The sequence below is a fragment of the Panthera tigris genome, chromosome A1, assembly GCF_018350195.1.
Source record: "Panthera tigris isolate Pti1 chromosome A1, P.tigris_Pti1_mat1.1, whole genome shotgun sequence".
In the NCBI taxonomy this organism is placed as follows: Eukaryota; Metazoa; Chordata; class Mammalia; order Carnivora; family Felidae; genus Panthera; species Panthera tigris.
In genome coordinates this window covers 205214628-205239385 of record NC_056660.1, presented here as the reverse complement: position 1 = coordinate 205239385, position 24758 = coordinate 205214628, and the positions used below count along the sequence as shown (strand labels likewise).

General features: G+C 39.1%; 1 protein-coding gene across 5 annotated transcripts in view; it reads right to left on the bottom strand.

The window, feature by feature from the left end:
• MROH2B (maestro heat like repeat family member 2B) overlaps positions 1-24758 on the bottom strand; it is a 72400-nt gene that overhangs the window by 16113 nt on the left and 31529 nt on the right. For all 5 annotated transcript variants that reach the window (XM_042995890.1, XM_007095436.2, XM_042995864.1 and 2 more), the window contains 10 exons: positions 15134-15241; positions 14449-14601; positions 11671-11697; positions 10809-10928; positions 10514-10593; positions 4345-4480; positions 4155-4250; positions 3565-3654; positions 3077-3197; positions 612-709 (listed from right to left, as the gene is read on the bottom strand). In XM_042995890.1, coding sequence (XP_042851824.1) covers positions 612-709; positions 3077-3197; positions 3565-3654; positions 4155-4250; positions 4345-4480; positions 10514-10593; positions 10809-10928; positions 11671-11697; positions 14449-14601; positions 15134-15241 — 1029 coding nt within the window. The remainder of the gene's footprint in view (positions 1-611; positions 710-3076; positions 3198-3564; positions 3655-4154; positions 4251-4344; positions 4481-10513; positions 10594-10808; positions 10929-11670; positions 11698-14448; positions 14602-15133; positions 15242-24758) is intronic.

Here is a 24758-nt window from a genome sequence, read left to right as displayed (position 1 = left end):
CCCCTTCACAGTGGCCTTTTCTAAGAAATTGCCCCTCCCTTACTCTCTATTCCCTTACTTGACTATATTTTTCTCAATTATCACTACCTGACATATTTATTTGGCTGACTCCATCCACCAGGATACAAGGTCATCCAGGGCAGGCATTTTGTCTTTTTCTATTCTTAGAGCCTAGAACAAAGTCTGGCATATGATAGGTGCACAGAACATAGTAGGCGAATGCATAAATGATTAAATAAACGAATGAATTCATTGACCAATTCTCAGAACAACTCTGAGAGGTAGGTTATGCATTTCTTTTTAAGATGAGGAGAATGGGTTTCAAGCAGTGCACACAGAATGCGTTCAATAGACTCCAAAGCTCTTGTTTCTTCTACTCCACTCCACTGCCTCCCTTACCCTGAAGAATCTTGGTTCACAATATTTCTCAGAGAATGAAATATAAGCAGCAGGTGTTGACAGGGCACATGCACCCAGGGTCAATGCATGATAGCCTAAGAGAATGGCTAGACCACTGCTCTCCTTGGTGGTGGGGCATACACAGCTTACTCATTTGGAAATCAACCCAGAACTATCTTTACATCCCTTGGCCAGTCCTCCATATCTATTACCTTTGCTATTTTAGAAGAAATCTTGATCTGGACCTGTACATCATCACACTGCAGCCCTTCCTGCAAATCCTGCAGTCTTTCCACCTCTGGGTGAATGCCTAAAATCCACAAGGGGGGACAGATGCAAGAGTTTAAAGACCTGATGGGGTTGAAGAGGTTGGCCATATTGAAAGGGCAGGCGTAAAAGCAAACACGTACAGGTGGTTTAGTACCATGCTAAATACTCTGCATACAATGATCTCATCTATTACTCATAAACATCATCTGAGGTAGACACTCCTGTTTTTGCAGATGAGAAAGATGAGACATAAAGGTATAAAGTCATTTGGCCATGGTTATCTAGCGACTAAAAATAGCAGAGTCAGAATTTGAACCCTGGTCTGTCTGACATTGGTGCCTAGGCTCTGACTACTCTGCTATGCTGCTCTCTTTGTTGAGGTTCCATTTTGCAGTGAGCCACTTTGGGGAAAATGGAAAGGTAACTATTGCAATAAAAACATCAGCAACTCTGTAAATGATTGTTGGAATCAATTTATAAACCCAGACCTAAGCAGTAACGATTTTCTGCTTGTTGTTTGAATGTATAGTAATTGTGGAAACTACCACCTAAACCATTTTGTGGCGGGCATCCCAGCCCAACAGAACACACATGGACTTTGGAGTCAGACAGACCTGAGCTCACAGCCCAGCTCCACTACTTGCTGGAATGGGTACATTTCTTTCTTTTTTTGAAGTTTATTTATTTTTGGAGAGAGAGAGAGAGAGAATGAGAGGGGCAGAAAGCGAGGGAGAGAGAATCCCAAGCAGGCTCCCCACTGTCAGTGCAGAGCCCAATGTGGGGCTTGATCCCATGAACCATGAGATCATAACCTGAGCCGAAATCAAGAGTCATACACTTAGCCAACTGAGCCATCCAGGCTCACGGTGGATGGCTATGTTTCTTAACTTCAGGTCTCTTCATCTCAAAACTGATTATTAAATGGGTATTTAATTTAGCATCACCCTTGTTACTTGTATTCAACGGGTGTTTCATAATCATATTCCCTCTCTCTGCCATGCTTATTCAATCCATTGAGGAAAAGAGTTAAAGTAAATAATGAAGTATGGGATTTTTTTTATTAACAAAGAGTACTTGAGAACCTGAATTTTGCATGTTTCAGGAAAATAAAGTACCCTAAAGGAAGAATAGGTAGAACAATAATAGAGTTGAAATTCCTATCTTCCTACGAGGTTCCTCTCTGGTACGTTTCTTCTCTTCCTGGGATGGCCTCTTAGTTCTTACCTCCTTAACTCATTTTTTATTTTGTGGCTTGGTACAAGCATATATCCTTAGTGAATTATCTTCCCATACCCCAAGGGACTTTCATACCTAGTTTGACTCTGTTGAACATTATTTTTTCTTCTCCACTGACTAACCACCCCTCCTCCCCCAAGCCAAATCCCACCTTTTAGTTTTAACACATTTTTTATGTGAATTTTATAGTTGTAGTATCTCTGTGTCTCCAGCATCAGAAAATGCTTGAAACATGGAAAGTGCTTAATAAACATTTTCTGAGTACTTAAAAGAAAGAGGAGTGGAACACAGGTGTGAGATGGCATTAAAACTTAGACCCACAACCCCACAAGTAACCCTCAGTTTGTTCTCCATATTTATGAATCTCTTCTGTTTTGTCCCCCTCCCGGTTTTTATATTATTTTTGTTTCCCTTCCCTTATGTTCATCTTTTTGTCATATGATTTTTTGTGGGAGGGGGGATGGGCTAAATGGGTAAGGGGCACTAAGGAATACACTCCTGAAATCACTGTTGCATTATATGCTACCTAATTTGGATGTAAATTTAAAAAAATAATAAAAACTTAGACCCATGGTCCTGGCTGCGCCTGGGCTGTACAGAACTGCGCATGTGCAGTGCAAGGCCATCCTCTGTGAAGCCACTGCTGGTTGAACCTGGACCTGAGGCCCTGCTTGTTGGTTTCAGCCCGAGATTGAGGTTTTAAAATTCCTTACGTTTCCTGATATTGACACTCCACATGCACTTGGAGAGCAGAGTTTCTGTTCTGGAAGCTGGAAAAACCTCCACAAAGTTGTCTCTCTTAGAGAACTTTAGTAATAGTGCTATTTCTTCCTGAAGAAAACCTTGTGATAGAAGAAGCATTGCTAATACGCCTAAGTGCTCAGTGATTTAAACTGGACACTCTCAAAACATTTTCACCTACCCCAATGGACCTTTATAATGCATCTGTGTCATTATCTTTATTTCTAAAAATAGCAAAAAACAGAGCCATTGGGGAAAAAAGATCCAAAAGAGAGACAAATCCTAGACATAATTAATGCATTAGAATGCAGAAACGACTGAACAGCGGAAAGAGAGGGACAGAGAGACATCGATGAACAAAGAGGAAAACTGAGAACAAAAGAAAACAGGTATCTGCTCTTCATTTGTGGGTTTCTCATCTTTCCCTCACCTTTTATACAGAACAGACCAATCGTGGAGCTGGCAGCTGCTTGACGGATGGTGGGCAGGGTGTCACAGGAGTGAGGAGCCAGGAGGCCGAGGAGTGAGCCGATCTTAAAGTGTTCTGGAGCCTGGAGGATAAAGGAGATGGGGCGCAAGGTGATGGGGAGGCTTGACATCCCAGGATATTCCCAACAACACTGGAGATGAAGTCCCTTATTTTCCCCTAAAGGTCCTTAGAATGAAATTGAATCTTGGACTTTCCCTTTAAGGGCAGTGGAAAAGTGAGCCGGCAAGCATGTAAAGGCAGCCAGATAGTTTAATCCTAGGGTCCTTGCCTCACTCTGGGGTCAGGCGACACCTCTCAGGTGCTTCTCTGGAAAGCACTCCATTCTGGGACTGGAGATCCATCATTCACAAGTTTGGGATTCCAGAGGCCTCAGCTGATCCCTACTGTCAGCAAAGGATGAAATCTATTCACTGCTGGGGATTACTTACCTCCACATCATTTGTCAGCACTTGTGCGGTGATCTGGAAGGCTCTTTCTCTTTCCCAGTCTTTTTGTGAAACAAGCCACATTCGGAGAAGCTGTTGGTCAAAGAATAAATGTCCTTTCCTTAGCACTCCTCATATTCACTCATTCTCATTCTCTGGCTCCTGCTGTCTCTGCCTCTTCTGTAACGGTGCTCACCTCCCACAAACAATTTTTTTAAAATTTTTTTTTAACGTTTTTATTTATTTTTTGAGACAGAGAGAGACAGAGCATGAATGGGGGAGGGTCAGAGAGAGAGGGAGACACAGAATCTGAAACAGGCTCCGGGCTCTGAGCGGTCAGCACAGAGCCTGACGCGGGGCTCGAACTCACGGGCGGTGAGATCATGACCTGAGCCAAAGTCGGACGCTTAACCGACCAAGCCACCCAGGCGCCCCATCCCACAAACAATTTTAAGAGGACTGGCTCTATGTGGTGGGTTAAATGGGTCAGGCTGGACATCTCCCTGGGAAGAGGATGAGGTAGAGTCTGGAGTGTCACCTTGCAGCACAGATGAGGGGATGTGGGAATCAGTCTGAGCAGTGGCCCTACTCACATTGAACATTTCTTGACAGTCCTCCGCTTTCACATTATCCCACATCATGGTCCTCAGCAGCCTTCCCAGAGCATCCATGGATCGTTCGTAGAGAAACTGAAATCCAAAGTGAGCATGAGTGTCAGGCTCCAGCGGGAGAGTAGAGTCCCACTGTAGTTCTTGATTTTACTCAGGCCTCACCCCCACGTACATTGATGTGCTCCTTGTCCTTATCTGTTTCGCCTTCATCTTTGAGTTTTTCCAGAGGTGGAAGGGGAAGCAGCCTCCGAATAGTCTCTTCAAGAATATTGAGATGGTCATTTAGTGAGAGCTGAGGCTTCAGTTTGCTGAAACGAGAACCATGTAGAGGGATGGACGTTAGGATGACAAACAAAACATAGCCCGGAAGAGTACCCAAGAACTGCCAACCATACCTGAAGGGGTCAGATACGTTTGCCGACGTGTTGGAATGTTGAGGGAGGTGGTGACAGAAGCAGGGAGAGGTTGGGCACATGGAATCAGACTGTACTGGCGTGCATAGTCAACATGCCTCATTTCTAATTTATTAGAGTGATGAACAAATCATCCCTAGCTCTGTGGTATTTAACCCTTTATTATATGATCTGTGATAACATTAACCCACTTGTTTTTTCTAGTGCTCATGGGTTGTGTGTGTGTGTGTGTGTGTGTGTGTGTGTGTTGGGTGGGGGGAATTCTAAATTTGGAGCAGTGATTTTTATCCATTTCATATGTCTTCTCAGGTTATAACTGGTGTCACACATACTATAGGTACTCATGAATGTACCTATAGTAATGACATTGTAATCATCCTTCCTTCCCCCTCCCTTCCTCCCTCCTTTCTATTCTCCCTCCCTTCCTTCCTTCATTCCCTTCTTTCTTTCTTTCAGGTATTTACTATAAACATCACGAAGGTGTGAGCCTAGACATAACGTGGAAAAATGTATATTGTTCAATAAACATGAAAATCCCCATTTATTATTTAATAAATGTAAATAAAGACAATAAAATGCCACTTGTCAGCTACCAAATTAGCAAAGAAATTGAAAATGATGACACGGTTGGGGCAGGGTGAAATTGGTTCTCTCACAGGGGAATAAAAGTCAGTACCAGCTGGGGCAGGTCAATTGAAAGTGTTAAATATGTTGAACAGTCTTTTCATCTTTATTGTCTGGCTGACTTAAAAAAAAATCAACTTATTGAGGCAAAATTTATGCACAACAAGCTGCATCCAGTTAAAAGTGTGCAATTAAATGGGTTTTGGACCCATGAAACCACCACTATAATCAATATAGAACACCTAGATTTTTCCTTATGCCCCTTTACAGTTCATCTCTTCCTTCACTCTAGCCCCTGAAAACCGATTGGTTTTCAGTCATTAGAGATTGGTTTGCCAGTTCTATAAGTGTGCTGTCCAAATGAGGGTAATCTCTAGCGACAGGCAGCTATCCAATACCTGAGTTGTGGCTAGACTAAATTAAGACATGCTGTAATTCTAAAACACACTGGATTTTGAAGATTTTGTATGAAAAATCATGTAAATTATCTCATTACATTTGTTAAATATCAAATACACATTGAAATGATAATATACTGAATATATCGGATTAAGTAAAATTATTAAAATTAATGTTTCTTTTCACTCTTTTAAAAAGTGGCTACCAGAAAATTTTCAGTGACATATGTGACTTGCATTATATTTCTACTTGACAACATTATTTTAGTGCTTAGCTAACTTTTAGTTTATCTTCCACATTTATTTATCTGAGCTTTCTTCAAACTTCACGTATCTTTGGAAACATGGCAACCTGTGCCTTCTCTTAGTTGCTTCTTGCTACAGTTTAGGAGATTATGTGGGTATGTTTTTGCATCTATTTTCCCCAGTATACAAGGCCATATTTTGTTAATGGTTATCTTTTTTGAATCTAGCTCAATGCCTGGTACATGGATGACATTGAATACTATTTATTGAACTAAATTGTCAACTTTTATAATTAAAAGTTCAGAGAGCACTTTTTGCATAAAGTGTTCACCAAAATATTATTTATAGTTTTTATTTTTTAATGTTTTATTTATTCTTGAGAGAGAGAGAGACAGAGAGACAGAGAGACAGAGCATGAGCAGGGGAGGGGCAGAGAGAGAGAGGGACATAGAATCCAAAGCAGGCTCCAGGCTCTGAGCTGTCAGCACAGAGCCCAACGCGGGGGTCGAACTCACAATCCGTGAGATCATGACCTGAAGTCTGATGCTCAACCAGCTGAGCCACCCAGGCGCCCCTATTTATAGTTTTACAAACTGACAATTAACTATAGCAAGAGGAGGTTGATTAAATAATATGAGATATATCTATACAGTAAGTCATTAAACAGCCATTAAAAATGCTGTTTGTTACCTCAACATAATAAAGGCTATATATGAAAAGGCTACAGCTAATATCATGTTAATGGTGAAAGACTGTAAACTTTTCCTCTAATATTTAGAGGAAAATCTAAGATCAGGGACAAGATAAGGATGCTTGCTTTTGCCACTTTTATTTAACATAACACTGAAAGTGCCAGCCAGAGCTATTAGGCAATAAAAAGAAATAAAAGCCATGTAGATTGGAAAGAAGAAGCAAAATTATCTTTGTTTGCAGAAGATATGATCTTATATATAGAAAACCCTAGGGTGCCTGGGTGGCACCCTATTTGGTTAAGCGTCCAACTTCGGCTCAGGTCATGATCTCGCAGTTTGTGAGTTCGAGTCCTACATTGGGCTCTGTGCTGACAGCTCAGAGCCTGGAGCCTGCTTTGGCTTCTCTGTCTCCCTCTCTCTCTCTGACCTTCTCCTGCCTGTGCTCTATCTCTCTCTGTCTCTTAAAAATAAATAAACAGTAAAAAAAAATTAGAAAACCCCAACATTCACAAAAAAAATTATTAGAATAAAACAAATTCAACAATGGTGTAGAATACAAAATCAATACATACCAATCAGTTGTGTTACTACATTAACAATGAATAATCAAAAAGGAAATTAACAATTCCATTTACAATAGCATCAAAAAGAATAAAATATTTAACCAAGGGAGCGAAAGACTTGTACACTGAAAACCACAAAAGGTTGCTAAAGGAAATTTAAAAAGACACAAATAAATGGAAAAACATCCCATGTTCATTGATTTGGACGCTTACTTTTGTTAAGATATCCATACTACCCAAAGCAGATGATAGATTTAATGTAATCTCCATCAAAATCCCAGTCTTTGTAGAAATGGAAAATCCATCCTAAAATTCATATGAAATCTCAAGGGACCCCAAATAGTCAAAATAATCTTGAAAAAGGACAAAGTTGGAGTTCTCACACTTCCTGGTTTCAAAGATTATTACAAAAACCACAGTAATCAAAACAGTGTGGTTCTGGCATAAAGAGACAGACATATATAGACTAATGGAATAGAGAGCCCTGGAATAAACTCTGGGATACATGGTCACAAGGGTCCAAGACCATTCAGTGAGGGAAAGGAAAGTCTTTTCAATAGTGTTGGGAAAACTGGATATCCACATACAACAAATGAAGTTGGGACCCTTACCTTATTCCATACACAAAAATCAAGGCAAAATGGACCAAACACCTAAATGTATGAGCTAAAACTCTTCAACTCCTGGAAGAAAACTTTGAGAGAAAGCTTAATGATATTGGATTTGGCAATGATTTCTTGGATATGACACTAAAAGCACAGATAACAAAAGGGAAAATAGACAAATGGAAAATAGACAATAGACAAAAATTAAAGCTTCTGTGCATCAAAGGACACAATTAATACAGTAAAAAGACAATCTATGGAATGGGAGAAAATATTTACAAATCACATATCTGGTAAGGAGCTTATAACCACAATATACAAAGAACTCTGACAACTCAATAACAAAAAACAAAGAATCAATTACAAAAATGGACAAAAGAAGTAAACATTTTTCCAAAGAAGATATAAAGATAGGTAATGAGCATATGAAAAGATGCTGAAAGTTGCTAAATCATTAGAGAAATGCAACTCAAAACCACAATGAGATTCTAAGGATGGCTGCTATTAAAAATAAACCAGAAAATGACAAGTATTGGCAAAAATATGGAAAAATTAGAACCCTTATGCACTGTTGATGGGAGCGTGAAATGGTGCCATTGCTACAGAAAACCGTATGGTGCTTCCTTAAACAATTAAAAATAGAATTCTCGTATGATCCAGCAATCCTACTTTTACGTGTATACGCAAAAGAATTAAAAGCAAGGACTGGAAAAGATATTTAGGCACCCATGTTTGTTAGTGGAATTATTCACAAGAATCAAACCATGAACACAACCCAAGCATCCATTGGGTGAATGGATTAACAAAATATGGTGTATATATTAAATGGAATATTATTCAGCCTTAAAAAGGAATGAAATTTTGACACAGGTTATCATATGGATGGACATTATTCTAGTGAAATAAGAAAGGCACAAAAAGACAAATACTGCATGATCCCATTATATGAGGTACCTAAAATACATAGTTCATAGAGACAGAAGGTAGAATGGTGTTTGCCAGCTCTGGTGGGAAGAGGGAATAGGGAGTTGTTTAATGTGTATAGAGCTTCAGTTTTGCAAGATGAAAAGAATTCTTGAGGTTGATTTCACAACAATATGATTATACTTAACACTGCTGCACTATGCACTTAAAAAATAGTTAAGATGGTACATTTTTGGGGTATTTTACAACAATTAAAATATTTTTTAAACAAATTTTTTATGCTTATTTATTTTTGAAAGAGAGACACACACACACACACACACAATGTGGTGAGGAGCAGAGAGAGAGGGAGACAGAAGATCTGAAGCGGTCTCTGCACTGACAGCCGGGAGTCCAATGCAGGGCTCGAACTCACAAACTGTGAGATCATGACCCGAGCCGAAATCGGTTGCTCAACCGACTGAGCCACCCAGGCACCCCTCACAATTAAAATATTTTTTAAAAACAATGAAAAAAAGAACAATGTTTGTAAAGAATGGTAATAACATGGGAATATGTAAGGTGAAATAAGGAAAGACAGGATGCACGATCGTATGTAGAGCACGATCTCAACTCTACTTAAAATGAAGAATAGAGTATAATGAAGGACACATACCAAAATGTTGAAAATAGGGGGCAATTATTATTATTATTATTATTATTATTATTATTATTTTTAAAGGTTTATTTATTTTAGAGAGAGAGAGCACAAGCTGAGGAGGGGCAGAGAGAGAGGGGGACAGAGGATCCAGGATCTGAAGTGGGCCCTGTGCTGACAGCAGAGAGCTCGATGTGGGGCTCAAACTCACAAACTTGTGAGATCCTGACCTGAGCTGAAGTCGGCTGCTCAACTGACCGAGCCACCTGGGAGCCCAAAGTTTTTATTATTTTTAAAAACTTTCAATAGTTTCTAAAATTTAACAATGAATTTGTATTTTTTTACTGCAGGGGGAAAATATTATTTTAAAATCTTGATTAAGGGGCGCCTGGGTGGCTCAGTCCGTTAAGCGGCCGACCTCGGCTCAGGTCCTGATCTCGCGGTCCGTGAGTTCGAGCCCCGCGTCAGGCTCTGTGCTGACAGCTCAGAGCCTGGAGCCTGTTTCAGATTCTGTGTCTCCCTCTCTCTGACCCTCCCCTGTTCATGCTCTGTCTCTCCCTGTCTCAAAAATAAATAAACGTTAAAAAAAGAATTTAAAAATAAAATAAAATTTTGATTAAAATTATTTTCTTCTTTAGGTTTATTTCTACTAACCAACTAAAATATGATTAGGGCTTTCGTAAGTTTTTTTTTAATGTTTATTTTTGTGTGAGAGAGAGACAGAGCATGAGTAGGGGAGAGGCAGAGAGAGAGGGAGACACAGAATCCATAGCAGGCTCCAGGCTCTGAGCTGTCAGCACTGAGCCCCACGTGGGACTCGAACTCATGAACCTTGAGATCATGACCTGAGCTGAAGTCAGACACTTAACCGACTGAGACACCCAGGTGCCCCAGGGCTTCATACGTTTTTAATGGGAATATTAAAATTTGCCTACAGACCAAAGTCTAGGAAAAGAAATTTCCTTTTGCACCAAAACTTCAATCCTTATGTATCTAAGTCTGACTCCTCTAAGTGGCTCTTTCTCCCTCTTGGTTATCAAATGGTCGGGCTCTTAGTTCTGTAAGTCTGAAAAGAGGGAGAAGCCCCAATTTGAAATAGCCCATCGATGAGCTGTGTTCACTTTGGGAAGGGTGCACTGGTGTATCCACTGACTGAGAAGTCAGTTGATCTGAAGGAGGATATTGGGAAGGAAATATTTTTCTCAATGAGAGCAAGAAAAATTCTCTAAAATTCTCTACCTGAGGTATCTAATGGCGATTAAAGCTTTCCACCGAACAGGGCTAGCTAAGGAATCCAGGGGCTCATCCCTGATGAAGTCCTGTAACACAAACAAGGAGGTGAAATATTTTAGAAAGGGGAGTTTCCACATGCAGCTGCAATCCCATTGGACCACTGGGTGCCCTTGGTCCAAAATATGGCAGAAATCTGTTTGTTCCCTGGGACTGGCAAGTTTTACCCACTAAAAAAAGACAGCTCTGTGCTCTTGGTAACAGACTTTTCATGGCCTTGCCCATGTCCTCTCTGCCCACTCACCAGCATGTAACCCAGTAGCACCTCCTTATAGGAGAACTTGAACCCCTGATCCTCAGCATCTTGGACAGCAATGCCAATCTCAGTGATACTTCTTGTGAAACTCATTTGCAGATCCATGTCCTAAAAACGGAAGGATTCACAGTGCAAGCCAAAGTCTTGGGTACCACACCTGGTTCTATAAACCCAGTTCTTGACTTAGGGTTGAACTATGTGCCCAGACAGAAGTGAGAATCTGTTTCTTTTTCCTTCTCTACCTCAGTTTAGGATCAAAGTTGCAGGGAAATTAAAAAAACAAAGGTCAATTTCTACTCCTTCCACCCCTACCCCCCACCCCCCATAGATTGAGGTTCTATAAGGCAGTGGCTTTTAAACTTTTTGGACCATAAACCACACAGTAGGAAACAGTTTACAATCCCATTCTGTACTTACATTCTATCTATCTATCTATCTATCTATCTAAATATAATGTATATAATAACTGAAATAAAAGTTTTATGATACTTATTGCTATGTACAATGTTCTCTTCTATTTCTTTTATTTCATTAAAAAATTTGCTGGTGCGGTCTATTAAATCTATTACATTGAAATCATAGTCTACTGGTGGGTCACAGCCCCTAGTTCTAAAAATACTGTTCTAGTTTGCAGTCTAACTTTCAAACCACCTGTAACCAAATATAGCTCTATGTTCTGTCCTAGATTAAGCTCAGGGATCCTGGCTTCAGAATTGGATTAATTAGTTATATATTGGGATCCTTTCCTTTGGAATCAAATCAAGAGGACATATATGCTTCCTGCATTTCCAGGGAGCCTACTTGGTATTCAAATGTATTTGTATTCAAATATATCAAATATATTGCATACCTTATTCATCACAGACATGCCCAGAACCTGAAAACCAAAGGCAAAAGCAGATATAGAGCCGCAGTTAGAGAGTTCCCTTACACCAGCAAAAAGACCCACCCACCAATCTGAAAACAAGAGTGAAGCAGGACACGGAGTCTTGCCAAGGAGTTGGGTGCTGTTCACTCCCTCCCCTATTTCCAAAGTGAGGTCCTGTACATTGGCAGACATTTTCCCCAGGTGAGTCTAATATACAGAACGCAGCATAAAGATATCAGGCGTTTGGGTTTCAAGCCTCACAATTTAAAGAGACTCTACCAGATTTTCGTAAGAAAAAGGATAGAGGCTGTTGGCAGAAAGACCAGCGAAAAGCTATAGAGTGAAAGTAATAGGGGAGCTGACTTTGGAAGGAGGTATAGTCAGTTCTGCTATGATGCTTGCATTGAAAATGCAGTTTTGTTCCAGTGAAATTGATATGTGAGTAAATACTTCTGGTATATTCTGAATTTTGTGTTTGCTTATGCACAGTTTGGTCCATGACAGCAAAAGGTGAACTAGCTGAACTGAACCGCATAGGAATACTCACACAACACCTCAAACACGCCAGCTGCCTCAGTTTACCATGGTAAGAGCTGCTTCCCATACAAATCTGGCATTCTAGCTGTCCGGCTGATTTCAAACGACCCTTCTTTATACCACCATTTCATAATAACTCACAACTTTCACAATTGAATTCATGTGTTTTTAAAGGAAAAGTGACATAATTTTTTTTATAGTACTTAGATATTTCTTAAATGTTTTTTTTTTTTCTTAAATGGTTTTAAAAATTAGGTTCCTATTTTTTTCTGTGTCATTGATGGGGTCTTGAATGTTGTGCCCCTTACCCCATTTCCCCCACAATCCTGTGGTTTTTTGTACTATGTTGTTCTATGCTGTGTTACAGCAGAACTGACTGTACCTTGAAAATGTACAGTCATCATTATCTAAAACATCTTTATCTCTTTTCCTCTTTTATTTTTATCCTAATTTTCCTCAATGACTGACTAAAAATTAATGTAACAGAAAACATCTTCAAAAAATTTTTTTTAATGTTTATTTATTTTTGAGAGAGAGACAGAGTATGAGTGGGGAGAGAGAAGAGAGAGAGACACAGAACCTGAAGCAGGCTTCAGGCTCTGAGCTGTCAGCACAGAAGCCTATGCGGGGCTTGAACTCATGAACCGTGAGATCATGACCTGAGCCGAAGTCGGATGCCCAACCAACTGAGCCACCCAGGTGCCCCAGAAAACATCTTTTTTTAAATCATATTTTTGGTTTTCATCATTGCTTTTCAAATTTTGAGTGCATCAGAATCACCTTTTCAGGAGCACGGCAAAAATACAGATTCATAGATCCATCCCTAAAGGCTGTGATTCATTAGAGATCTCTATTTTTAACAAGCTCTCCAGGTAATTGTCATGCAACTGAAGGGTGAGGATCACTGCCCTAATCCCTTTCACTGGTGTATACTTATATCTGTGATATCATGAGTTCCCTGTGATTCCATTTTTATCACATACACACATGAATAAATATCAAGAGTACAGATTTATCAAGCAGGTGGTGTGTGGAGAGCACAGAAGAGGAGGTAAGACAGCATAAGGTACCATCCCTAACATCAAGGTGCTGACAGTCTGATGTGGGAGCAGATGTGCACGTAATCGGCAGAAGCTTCTGAAACTTGGCTGTGGATAAGAATCATTTATAAACCTTTTAAAATTACAGCTGTCAGACTCCACCCCAGATCTACTGAATCAATCTCCCTGAAAAATGGTTCTGGGAAGCCGTATTTCACACATGATCCCAAGGTGATTTTTAGGTGGCTGACCTGGCACTAGTTAGCAAAATGGCTAAATTGACAATATATATAAAGTACTTTATTAAAGATATAAAAAGTACTATGGGGGACAGAAATGATCAGATGAATTCCAACTCAGATGTGTGGCTCTGAGGCAGGAATATTCCTGGCATGTTTGAAGAGCATCAGCGACAGCCCGGGGGATTGGTATGAATGTGTGTGTTGGGGTGCGTGTGAAATAGTACCTAATGATGTAGACTGCGTAGATTGGTTAATGATATATTTTTATTCGCTTAAAGATACATGTATTGTGGGGCGCCTGGGTGGCTGAGTCGGTTGAGTGTCTGACTTTGGCTCAGGTCATGATCTCACGGTTCAGTTCTATGAGTTTGAGCCCCACATCGGGCTCTGCACTGACAGCACAGAGACTGCCTCAGGTCCTCTGTCTCCCTCTCTCTCTGCCTCTTCCCTGCTCATGTTCTGTCCCCCTCTCTCTCAAGAATAAATAAACATTAAACAAATTTGAAAAGATACATGTATTTCGCTTACTATTTGTGAGGCACTGTTTTAGGTGGTTTATCTATACCACGTAAAAGGTTGAACAACTACCATTAGTAACACTTCAGAGACTATTGCAGGGAAGTAATGAATCTGTAATGCCCTAATGAGGTACTGGAGTAATTATTTTAAGTTTGATTCGAGGGAGACTGCTATGGGTACTTACCTAGGAAGGTATCATGGGACATGAACTGCCCAAGGTTTTGGAAAGAAACAAATTACCTGACCCTGTTTTGTTATGAAAAAAATTTTTTTTTGTCTTACATTCTCATCTTCCAAATATACCAGGTCCTGTCTTGCCTTTGGCCTGTATCTTTTGAGCATGAATATTCCCAAGAGGTGAGCCCCTCCAAGGTTTGGGAACCCCAGACTAGAAATCCAGGCAGCCCTGTGCTAGCCATTACCTGAGAGCACTGGCCATAAAGAAATAGGACTTGGGATACGATGTCTTGATCAAGCCTGGTGAGGAGTTGACCCTTAGGAGCATGGAGGGCCACAGCTCCGTAGATTACCATGACATCAGTCTTGGTGAGGCTCTTTTTCCCAGAAAAAATACCCTGAAAGAGAGACATAAAAACTATGATGGAAGGTGTCGCCTTCCTTCCATGTTGTTTCCTAATTCTATGGACCACTACAGGGATTAAGAAATGAGACTGCGATGATGAAAATTAGTCTAAAACTGATACCCTTGCTTGGTCAAATTTAAACACCCCAAACTGTGCTGTGGATCTATCAGCCTTTAAAAAAGAGGTCCCTGTGGGAAAGCGTGTGTTAATTTTTACTTATTACATCTCTTTCCTTCAGGGGAAGCAGAGTGTACACAATGGAAACTGACCAGGAGGCCTGAACAGTTGGTAGAGGGACAAACCTAGGCACACACAGAATTCCTTAGGACCTTTCGAGTCAGCAATAGTGATAGAAAATGGAGTAGATCTGTCAGATAGCTGGTCATGCTACAGGGCCTGGGCTCAGGCAATTCTCACCTGGACTACAGACCTGGGGACAGGAAGAGGCTGTTCAGTGATGGGATCAGTGTCGTTTGCCCTTGCAGTGACCAAAAGCTTTGGGACAGAAAGTTGTTCTTTTTACCTTACATCGATTCATGAAAAACTTTTCCCGATCTTGGAATGTCTTAAGAACTTTTAAGACAGTATCCAAGTGAGTCTCAGCGCAGTATCCTAAAATAGATGTTATTCCCTAAAGTCAGAAAAGATAGGAGTTTTGAGTTTAACCATTCACTTATTCAACAAATATTTATGGAACCCCTATTATGTGTCAGGCACTCTTCTAGGTGCTGGGGAGACAACAGTGAACAGAACACACTGAACTCCCTTTCCTTGTAGTGCACACAACCAGGGGGAAATGACAGGGGAATAACATTAAATAAGCACATAAATTTGCTAAATATGTAAATATATAGTATTTCAATGGTGAGAAGTGCTATGGACAGAAGGAAAACAAGAAAAGAGAATAGCACTGTAGGTTGGGGCATTTTCAATTTAAATGGGTGGAAGTCTTCATTAACAGGGTAACATTGAGTAGTGTTCTGAAATGAATGAGGGAGCAAGCCATTGGACTGGGTGGGAAGGAGAGTTCCAAACAGGATGGGGGAAATGGTGTTAGAAATAATTCCAAGAGCAATAAATGATCACATCAGACAAGGAGAAGATAAATAATAAAAAAGCAGTCTCAAAAGTTCAGTAAGTCTAGTGGTTTCTGACCATTTAATATGGAAGAGAGAATCCTAAACATCTTAAAATTTCTGAGGACAATGTATAACAAAATACACTACAAAATTTTTTTTATACTAGGTGGTCTTTATTAGCCTGGGAATTTTTAAAATTTATTTTTAATTTTTTTTAACACACATACTCTCCTTCCTCCACATTCACATATACTCTGCAGCTTAGGCCAGGGTAGGGAATAGGTAAAAGTGCTTTGAAAAAGCTCTCTAGGTTATGCTTATGTTTTCTCTAGGTTGAAAATCAATAGCATCTAAGGTTATTTTCAGCTTGTAAATTCAATGATTTTGATATTTATGATTTTGTTTTTAAACATTTATTTATTTTTGGGACAGAGAGAGACAGAGCATGAACGGGGGAGGGGCAGAGAGAGAGGGAGACACAGAATCGGAAGTAGGCTCCAGGCTCTGGGCCATCCCAGAGCCTGACGCGGGGCTCGAACTCACGGACCGCAAGATCGTGACCTGAGCTGAAGTCGGACGCTCAACCGACTGAGCCACCCAGGCGCCCCTTGATATTTATGATTTAAGTTAAAAAATCAAGGCCAAAATATACTAAAAATACTTTTTATTAAGTAAGAATAATTGAAATTCATTTTTCAATACTTTCACAAACCTGGTTAAATAATGAAGCATTGATCCTGGGATGCAAGTGTGGTTCAATATTCACAAATCAATGAATGTGATATACCACATCAATGAAAGGGTGAAAACCTTTTCAATAGATGCAGAAAAAGCATTTGACAAAGTACATCCATTCATGATAAAAACCCTCAATAAAGTAGGTTTAGAGGGAACATACCTAAACATACCTAAACATGAAAAATCCAGAGCTAACATCATACTCAATGGTAAAAAACTTAAGAGCTTTTCCCTTAAGACCAGGAACAAGACAAGGATGTCTACCCTAAGCACTTTTATTCAACATAGTACTGAGAGTCCTAGCCACAGCAATCAGGCAAATGAAAGAAATAAAATGCATCCAAATTGATAAGGAAGAAATAAAATTTTCACTATTTGCAGACGACATGATGGTATGCATAGAAAATCCTAAAGACTACCAAAAAACTACTGGAAATGGTAAATGCATTCAGTAAGGTCACAGGACACAAAAACAGTATAGAGAAATCTGTTGCATTTCTACACACTAATAATGAAGTAGCAGAAAGAGAAATTAAGAGAACAATTCCATTTACAATTGCACCAAAAATAATAAAACACCTAGGAACAAACTTAACTAAGGACATGTAAGACATGCACTCTGAAAACTATAACACTGATGAAAGAAATTGAAGACAGCACAAATGGGAAGCTATTCCATCCTCATAGATTGGAAGAACAAATATTGTTAAAATGTCCACATTACCCAAAGTCATCTACAGACTTAATGAAATCCCTATCAAAATACCAATAGCATGTTTCACAGAACTAGAACAAATAACCTTAACATTTGTATTGGAACTACAGGAGTGCCTGGGTGGCTCAGTCAGTTAAGCCTGCAACTCTTGATTTCAACTCTGGTCTTGATCTCATGGTTTGTGAGATCGAGCCCCACATCAGGCTCTGTGCTGACAGCACGGAGCCTGTTTGGGATTCTCTCTCTCTCTGACCCTCCCCCACTCATCATGTTCTCTGCCTCTCTGTCAAAATAAATAAATAAACATTAACAAATTAAAAGAACCTATGCTTATTTCACAGTTGTCCCGTGTCTATAAAAGATACTAAACTTCAAAAAAAAATTGTATGGAGCTACAAAAGACCCTGAATAGCGAAAGCAATCCTGAAAAAGAAGTATAAAACTGGGGCCCTTGGGTGGCTCAGTCAGTTGAGCTTCTGACTCTTGGTTTCAGTTTAGGTCATGATCTCATGGTTTGTGGGATTGAGCCCCACGTTAGGACTGCTTGGGATTCTCTCTCTTCTCTCTCTGCCCCTCCCCTCACTTGCTCATGCTCTCTGTCAAATGCATACACAAACATTAAAAAAAAAAAAAAGAAAAAGAAGTTATAATACTGGAGGTATCACAATCCTAGATTTCAAGATATACTACAAAGCTGTAGTATCAAAATATAGACACATAGATCAACAGAACAGAGAGCCCAGAAATGAACCCTTGATTATATGGTCAATTAATCTTTGATAAAGGAGGCAAGAATGATGCTGTGAAAACTGGACAGCTACCTACAAAAAAGTGAAACTGGACCACCTTCTTACACCATATACAAAAATAAGTCAAAATGGATTAAGGACTTAAATGTGAGACCTGGAACCATAAAAATCTCAGAGTAGAGCATAGACAGTAACTTCTCTGATTTCGGTCATAGCAACATTTTTCTTGGTTTATTTCCTGAGGCAAGGGAAACAAAAGCACAAATAAGCTATTAGGACTACATCGAAATAATTATATATATATATTGGGCTTTTATATATATATATATATATTTTATATATATATATATATATATATATAATTTAAATTCCAGTTGGTTAACATACAGTGTAATATTAGTTTCAGGTGTATAATTTGGTGCTTCAACACTTACATACAACACCTGGTGCTCATTACTATAAGTGCCCTCTTTTTTTTTTTTTTAATTTTTTTTAATGGTTATTTATTTTTGAGACAGAGAGAGACAGAGCATATTTTGAGACAGAGAGAGACAGAGACAGGTCAGAGAGAGAGGGAGACACAGAGTCCAAAGCAGGCTCCAGGCTCTGAGCTGTCAGCACAGAGCCTGACGCGGGGCTCGAGCTCATGGACTGCGAGATCATGACCTGAGCCGAAGTCGGATGCTTAACCGACTGAGCCACCCAGGTGCCCCTATAAGTGCCCTGTTAATCCCCATCACCTATTTAACCCACCCCACCCCCCACCTCCTCTCTGGTAACCATCAGTTTGTTCTTTATAGTTAAGTCTATTTCTTGGTTTGCTTCTCTTCCCCCCACCCCCCATGTTTTTTGTTGTTGTTTCTTAAATTCCACATATGAGTGAAACCCAATAGTATTTGTCTTCTCTGACTGACTTATTTTGCTTAAGATTATACTCTCTAGCTCCATCCACCTTCCTGCAAATGGCAAGATTTCATTTTTTTTTATGACTGAGTAGTGTTCCATTATGTATATATACCAAATCTTCTTTATCCATTCATCAGATAGACATTTGGGTTATTTCCATAATTTGGCTTATTGTTAATAATGCTGCTATAAGCATCAGGGTGCATGGATCACTTCTAATTATTATTTTTGTATTTTTTGGGTAAACACCCAATGCAATTACTGGATCATAGAGTAGTTCTGTTTTTAACGTTTTGAGGAAGCTCCACACTGTTTTCCACAGTGGCTGCACCAGTTTGCATTCCCACCAATAGTGCAGAAGGGTTCCCCTTTCTCCACATCCTCGCCAACACCTGTGGTTTCCTGTATCGTTAATTTTAGACTTTCTTACAGGCATGAGGTGATATCTCATTGTAGTTTTGATTTGCATTTCCTTGATGATTGCTGAGTGATGTTGAGCATCTTTTCATGTGTTTGTTGGCCATCTGGATGTCTCCTTTGGAGAAATGTCTTTTCATGTCTTCTGCCCATTTTTGAACTGAATTATTTGTTTTTTGGGGGTATTGAGTTTTATAAGTTTATAAGTTCTTTATATATTTTGGATACGAACCCATTATCAGATATGTCATTAGTGAATATCTTCTCCCATTCTGTGGGTTGTATTTTACTTTTGTTGATTGTTTCCTTTGCTAAGCAGAAGCTTTTTATTTTGATGTAGTCCCAATAGTTTCACTTTTGCTTTTATTTCCCTTGCCTCAGGAGACCCATGTAGTAAGAAGTTGTTACAGCTGATGTCAAAGAGGTTACTGCCTGTGTTCTCTTCTAGGATTTTAAGCGTTTCCTGTCTCATATTTAGGTCTTTAATCCATTTTTTTAATTTTATTTTTTTAAATTTACATCCAAATTAGCATATAGTGCAACAATGACTTCAGGAGTAGATTCCTTAATGCCCCTTACCCACTTAGCCCATCCCCCCTCCCACAACCCCTCCAGTAACCCTCAGTTTGTTCTCCATATTTAAGAGTCTCTTATGTTTTGTCCTGTTTTTATATTATTTTTGTTTCCCTTCCCTTATGTTCATCTGTTTTGTCTCTTAAAGTCCTCAGATGCGTGAAGTCATATGATTTTTGTCTTTCTCTGATTGACTAATTTCACTTAGCATAATACCCTCCATTTCCATCCTCCATTTCCATTTCCATTTTCCTTGCAAATGGCAAGATTTCATTCTTTTTGATTGCTGAGTAATACTCCTTTGTAGATATATACCACATCTTCTTTATCCATTCATCCATCAATGGACATTTGGGCTCTTTCCATACTTTGGCTATTGTTGATAGTGCTGCTATAAACACGGGGGTGCATATATCCCTTCTAAACAGTCACCTGTATCTCTTGGATAAATACCTAGTAGTGCAATTGCTGGGTTGTAGGGTAGTTCTATTTTTAATTTTTTGAGGAACCTTCAGACTGTTTTCCAGAGTGGCTGTACCAGCTTGCATTCCCACCAATAAAGCAAAAGACCTTCTTTCTCCGCATCCTCACCAACATCTGTTGTTGCCTGAGTTGTTAATGTTAGCCATTCTGACTGGTATAAGGTGGTATCTCATTGTAGTTTTGATTTGTATTTCCCTGATGATGAATGATGTTGAGCATTTTTTCATGTGTCTGTTGGCCATCTGGATGTCTTCCTTGGAGAAGTGTCTATTCATGTCTTTTGCCCATTTCTTCACTGGATTATTTGTTTTTTGGTGTTGAGTTTGGTAAGTTCTTTATAGATTTTGGATACTAACCCTGTATCTGATACGTCATTTGCAAATATCTTCTCCCATTCTGTCAGTTGCCTTTTAGTTTTGCTGATGGTTTCCTTTGTTGTGCAGAAGCTTTTTATTTTGATGAGGTCCCAGTAGTTCATTTTTGCTTTTGTTTCCCTTGCCTCTGGAGATGTGTTGAGTAAGAAGGTGCTGCAGCCAAGATCAAAGAGGCTTTTGCCTTCATTCTCCTTGAGGATTTTGATGGCTTCCTGTCTTACATTGAGGTCTTTCATCCATTTTGAGTTTATTTTTGTGTATGGTGTAAGAAAGTGGTCCAGGTTCATTCTTCTGCATGTCGCTGTCCAGTTTTCCCAGCACCACTTGTTGAAGAGACTATCTTTATTCCACTGGATATTCATTCCTGCTTTGTCAAAGATGAGTTGGCTATATGTTTGTGGGTCCATTTCTGGGTTCTCTATTCTGTTCCACTGATCTGAGTGTCTGTTCTTGTGTCAGTATCATACTGTCTTGATGATTGCAGCTTTGTAGTATAGCTTGAAGTCTGGCATTGTGATGCCTCCTGCTTTGGTTTTCTTTTTCAAGATTGGTTTGACTATTCAGGGTCTTTTCTGCTTCCATACAAATTTTAGGGTTATTTGTTCCAGCTCTGTGAAGAATGCTGGTGTTATTTTGATAGGGATTGCATTGAATATGTAGATTGCTTTGGGTAGTATTGACATTTTAACAATATTTGTTCTTCCTATCCAGGAGCATGGAAAGTTTTTCCATTTTTTTGTGTCTTCTTCCATTTCTTTCATAAGCTTTCTATACTTTTCAGTGTATAAATTTTCACCTCTTTGGTTAGATTTATTCCTAGGTATTTTATGGTTTTTGGTGCAATTGTAAATGGGATCGATTCCTTGATTTCTCTTTCTGTTGCTTCATTGTTGGTGAATAGGAATACAGCCGATTTCTGTGCATTGATTTTATATCCTGCAAATTTGATGAATTCATGAATCAATTCTAGCAGTTTTTTGGTGGAATCTTTTGGGTTTTTCATATAGAGTATCATGTCACCTGCGAAGAGTGAAAGTTTGACCTCCGCCTGGCTGATTCGGTTGCCTTTTATTTCTTTGTGTTGTCTGATTGCAGAGGCTAAGACTTCCAATACTAAGTTGAATAACAGTGGTGAGAGTGGACATCCCTGTCTTGTTCCTGACCCTAGGGAAAAGCTCTCAGTTTTTCCCCCTTGAGGATGATATTAGTGTTGGGTCGTTCATATATGGATTTTATGATCTTGAGGTATGCTCCTTCTATCCCTACTTTCTTGAGGGTTTTTATCAAGAAAGGATGCTGTATTTTGTCAAATGCTTTCTCTGCATCTATTGAGAGGATCATATGGTTCTTGTCCTTTCTTTTATTGATGTGATGAATCACGTTAATTGTTTTGTGGATATTGAACCAGCCCTGCATCCCAGGTATAAATCCCACTTGGTCATGGTGAATAATTTTTTTAATGTATGGATGGATCCGGTTGGCTAATATCTTGTTGAGGATTTTTGCATCCATATTCATCAGGGAAATTGGTCTATAGTTCTCCTTTTTAGTGGAGTGTCTGGTTTTGGAATCAAGGTAATGCTGGCCTCATGGAAAGAGTTTGGAAGTTTTCCTTCCATTTCTATTTTTGGGCCAGGTTCAAGAGAATAGACGTTAATTCTTCTTTAAATGTTTGGTAGAATTCCCCTGGTAAGCCATCTGGCCCTGGACTCTTATTTTTTGGCAGACTTTTTATTACTAATTCGATATCCTTACTGGTTCTGGGTCTGTTCAAATTTTCTATTTCTTCCTGTTTCAGTTTTGGTAGTGTATGTGTTTCTAGGGATTTGTCCATTTCTTCCAGATTGCCCATTTAATTGGCATATAATTGCTCATAATATTCTCTTGTTATTATTCTTATTTCTGTTGTGTTGGTTGTGATTTCTCCTCTTTCATTCTTGATTTTACTTATTTGGGTCCTTTCCTTTTTCTTTTTGATCAAACTGGCTAGTGGTTTATCGATTTTGTTAATTCTTTCGAATAACCAGCTTCTGGTTTCATTGATCTGTTCCACTGTTTTTTTGGTTTTTATAGCATTAATTTCTGCTCTAATCTTTATTATTTCCTGTCTTCTGCTGGTTTTGGGTTTTATTTGCTGTTCTTTTTCCAGCTCCTTAAGGTGTAAGGTTAGGTTGTATATCTGGGATGTTTCTTCCTCCTTTAGGAAGGCCTGGATTTCTATATACTTTCCTCTTATGACCGGCTTTGCTGCATCCCAGAGGTTTTGGGTTGTGGTGTTATCATTTTCATTGACTTCCATATACTATTTAATTTCTTCTTTAACTGCTTGGTTAGCCCATTCATTCTTTAGTAGGATGTTCTTCACTCTCCAAGTATTTGTTACCTTTCCAAATTTTTTCTTGCGGTTGATTTCGAGTTTCATAGCATTGTGGTCTGAAAATATGCACAGTATGATGTCGATCTTTTTGTATTTACTTAGGACTGATTTGTGTCCCAGTATATGGTCTATTCTGGAGAATGTTCCATGTGTACTGGAGAAGAATACATATTCCATTGCTTAGGATGAAATCTTCTGAATATATCTGTTAAGGCCATCTGGTCCAATGTGTCATTCAAAGCCATTGTTTCCTTGTTGATTTTTTGATTAGATGGTCTGTCCATTGTTGTGAGTAGGGTGTTGAAGTCTCCTACTATTATGGTATTACTATCAATGAGTTTCTTTATGTTTGTGATTAATTGATTTTTATATTTGGGTTTTCCCACATTTGGTGCATAAATGTTTACAATTGTTAGGTCTGTAGACCCCTTGATTATGATATAATACCCTTCTTCATATCTTGATATAGTCTTTATTTTAAAGTCTAGATTATCTGATATAAGTATGGCTACTCTGGCTTTCTTTTGTTGACCATTAGCATGACAGATGGTTCTCCATTCCCTTATTTTCAATCTGTAGGTGTCTTTAGGTCTAAAGTGGGCCTCTTGTAAACAGCATATAGATGGGTCTTGTTTTCTTATCTATTCTGTTACCCTATGTCTTTTGATTGGAGCATTGAGTCCATTGACGTTTAGAGTGAGTACTGAAAGATATGAATTTATTACCATTATGATGCTTGTAGAGGTGGGGTTTCTGTTGGTGTTCTCTGGTCCTTTCTAATATTTTGTTTTTTCCTTTTTTCTCCCCTCAGAGAGTCCCCCTTAAAATTTCTTGCAGGGCTGGTTTAGTGGTCACAAACTCCTTTAATTTTTGTTTGTCTGGGAAACTTTTTATCTCTCCTTCTATTTTGAATGGCAGCCTTGCTGGATAAAGAATTCTTAGCTGAATATTTTTCTGATTCAGCACACTGAATACATCCTGCCACTCCTTTCTGGCCAGCCAAGTTTCTGTGGATAGGTCTGCTGCAAACCTGATCTGTCTTCCCTTGTAGGTTAGGGACTTTTTTTCCCTTGCTGTTTTCATGATTCTCTCCTTGCCTGAGTATTTTGTGAATTTAACTATGATATGCCTTGTTGATGGTCGGTTTTTGTTGAATCTAATGGGAGTCCTCTGTGCTTCCTGGATTTTGATGTCTGTCTCTTTCCCCAGGTTAGGAAAGATTTCCCCTATGATTTGCTCACATAACTCTTCTAGCCCTGTTTCTCTCTCTTCCTCCTCTGGGACCCCTATGATTCTGATGTTGTTCCTTTTTAATGAGTCACTGATTTCTCTAATTCTTAAATCGTGCTCTTTTACCTTAATCTCCCTCTTTTTTTCTGCTTTATTATTCTCTATAAGTGTGTCCTCTATATCGCTGATTCTCTGTTCTGCCTTGTCCATCCTTGCCACCACTGCATCCATCTGTGATTGCAGCTCAGTTGTAGCATTTTTAATTTCATTCTCACTATTTTTTACTTCTTTCATCCTGCAGAAAGGGATTCTAATCTTTTTTCGACTCCAGCTAGTATTCTTATTATCGTGATTCTAAATTCTGGTTCAGACATCTTGCTTGTGTCTGTGTGTTGGTTAAATCCTTGGCTGTCGTTACTTCCTGCTCTGTCTTTTGGGGTGAATTCTTTCGTTTTGTCATTTTGAAGGGAGAAAATGAATTAATGAAGTAGAAAATTGAAATTAAAA